Raw genomic sequence first — 1,894 nt, 5'->3', positions numbered from 1 at the left:
GTGTGTGTGTGTGTGTGTGTGTGTGTGTGTGTGTGTATAGATATTGCATGCAAATGTGGCTGTAATCGAAATCTCGTACCGACGTTCAGTCGCGAAGTCGCCGTGGTAGAAGTGTACTGAGCGCAGTTGAGGAAAAGTCGTCAGCGTCTCGATCACTACAGCAACATAGGAATAGTTTCATAATCAATCAAGCAGTGGCTATCTATCGCATTGTGAGGCAATTGTACATCTTAGACTACTAAGCCCAATCAACCCAAAACTTGGTGCATAGAGATCACCAGTGGGTGTTCAGATACACTAATCGTTCTGTAAGCACAACCTGTGAGAATGAAGGTAAGTTATATTGACAGTTGAGTCGATCTACGAGCACAACGAGACGGGCACTGGCGATGATTGCGCTGAATTTACATCCCTTTTAAGCAGCAAAGTTAAAGTTCAGTGGGTTTGTGGTAAGGTACTCAATCCAAAATAAATGTATCCTCTGCTACGAACCAGAAGATCCTCCATGTGGAATGGGGGCACAGAATACGAGTAATACTAAGTATATGACGCATTCTAAATGAATATAAAACCGCTGTAGTTCGCAACAGTCATGAGAAAAAACAGAATATGACAGCTGCATAGAGTACATTCTCTATACTAACCAGCACGCACATCTATCCCCATGCGATACATACCGAATGTCAGACACACCCAGTCGCTACCTACCTCTCCCACAAGCACTCGACACGTCGCAAACGCTCACACACTACTTGCATACACAGCAACGCCTACCAATGCTGAGCGTGACTGATTCCAAGCCACATCCCGCTTTACACATAGACTGCATACCGGTATCCAAGCAGCTGAGCGCTCTCATGTTGTGGAACTGTACACGCCGCAAATTGGGTAAGGCTACACACCGCAAGGCTGACGAACGCTTGTGCTTGCGGGTTGGTTCAGGTGTTTCTGTACTTCCTCCTCTGCTGGTTTGTGCGCTTTCACAAGTGTGTGTGCATGTACATACCCTCATGTTTGCACCTGTGGGTATGTCTGTACTTCTCGCCGTGTCTGTGTTTTCCCCATAGTGCACGTGAGTGTCAGTCACGGTAGGTGTGCCCATCACCCCGTACTTTGGCACATGGCTGAGTCTCAGTGCAGAGGTATCTAGGCTCGTGTATGACAGCATATCAGTCTCCGCAGGACCTCCTTCTATACACACCGCACACGTACTGGCCTCTCCCGCATCCCGCAAACACATGCCTACCGGTACATCTTTCAATCCAACTATATCTGGCACATACGTACCCGTTTCTGGTCCACCTTCAGCACCGCGAAACTTCCTCTCCTCAGCTGTGTGGCCTGGTTGGCCCATCCGGGCTGCCTGCACGGGTGTATGTCTCTGTACACAGCGAGCTGCCGAGGCTATGCATACGCTTTCCGCATGATCAAAGAGACGCTCACCACCACAGCCCAGCAATTCACTGACAAACGGTGTCTTCAGTTTGAGTGTGTGTACATATGCGCCACTGTGTAGGAAAAGAATGCTCTGTACGTCAGTGTGTGATTTTTCCGAACTGTTTCGAAGCAGGTCAACTCGTGCATGCGATTGCGCACGCCTATGTGTATGTGTAAACTACGTGTGCTGCCAAACCACATACCAATAAAAACAACAGCAGATACGGTGTTCAAATACGTCGACGTACTCTCATAAAAAAATCATAGAATATCGCTTGCAAGCTCAGGTCAGCTAGTCAGATCGGATTGGACTCTAACGGGAATTAAAGACCCTAAATTGTGAATGTTGAGCTTAGATGTATACACTACCAAGACTTAGCGCCCTCAGCAATTCCAGGTTCAATAGATTATTTTGTTGTGAGCGAAGTAGCCTGTTAAATCCTGACAACTCATCTAG

At 47.5% G+C, this 1,894-nt stretch overlaps 1 protein-coding gene across 1 annotated transcript; it reads right to left on the bottom strand.

Annotated features, from left to right (window-relative positions):
• Positions 1-1,006: 1,006 nt before the first annotated feature.
• SARC_13471 (hypothetical protein) lies at positions 1,007-1,462 on the bottom strand (the record flags this gene model as incomplete). Its single annotated transcript, XM_014292398.1, has 1 exon — positions 1,007-1,462. A coding segment is annotated over exon 1 (348 nt), but the record flags the coding sequence as incomplete, so codon positions are not given.
• Between the last annotated feature and the right edge of the window lie 432 nt (positions 1,463-1,894).

This window comes from Sphaeroforma arctica, assembly GCF_001186125.1.
Source record: "Sphaeroforma arctica JP610 unplaced genomic scaffold supercont1.3329, whole genome shotgun sequence".
Taxonomy (NCBI): Eukaryota; class Ichthyosporea; order Ichthyophonida; genus Sphaeroforma; species Sphaeroforma arctica.
This window is presented reverse-complemented; position numbering and strand designations above follow the sequence as displayed.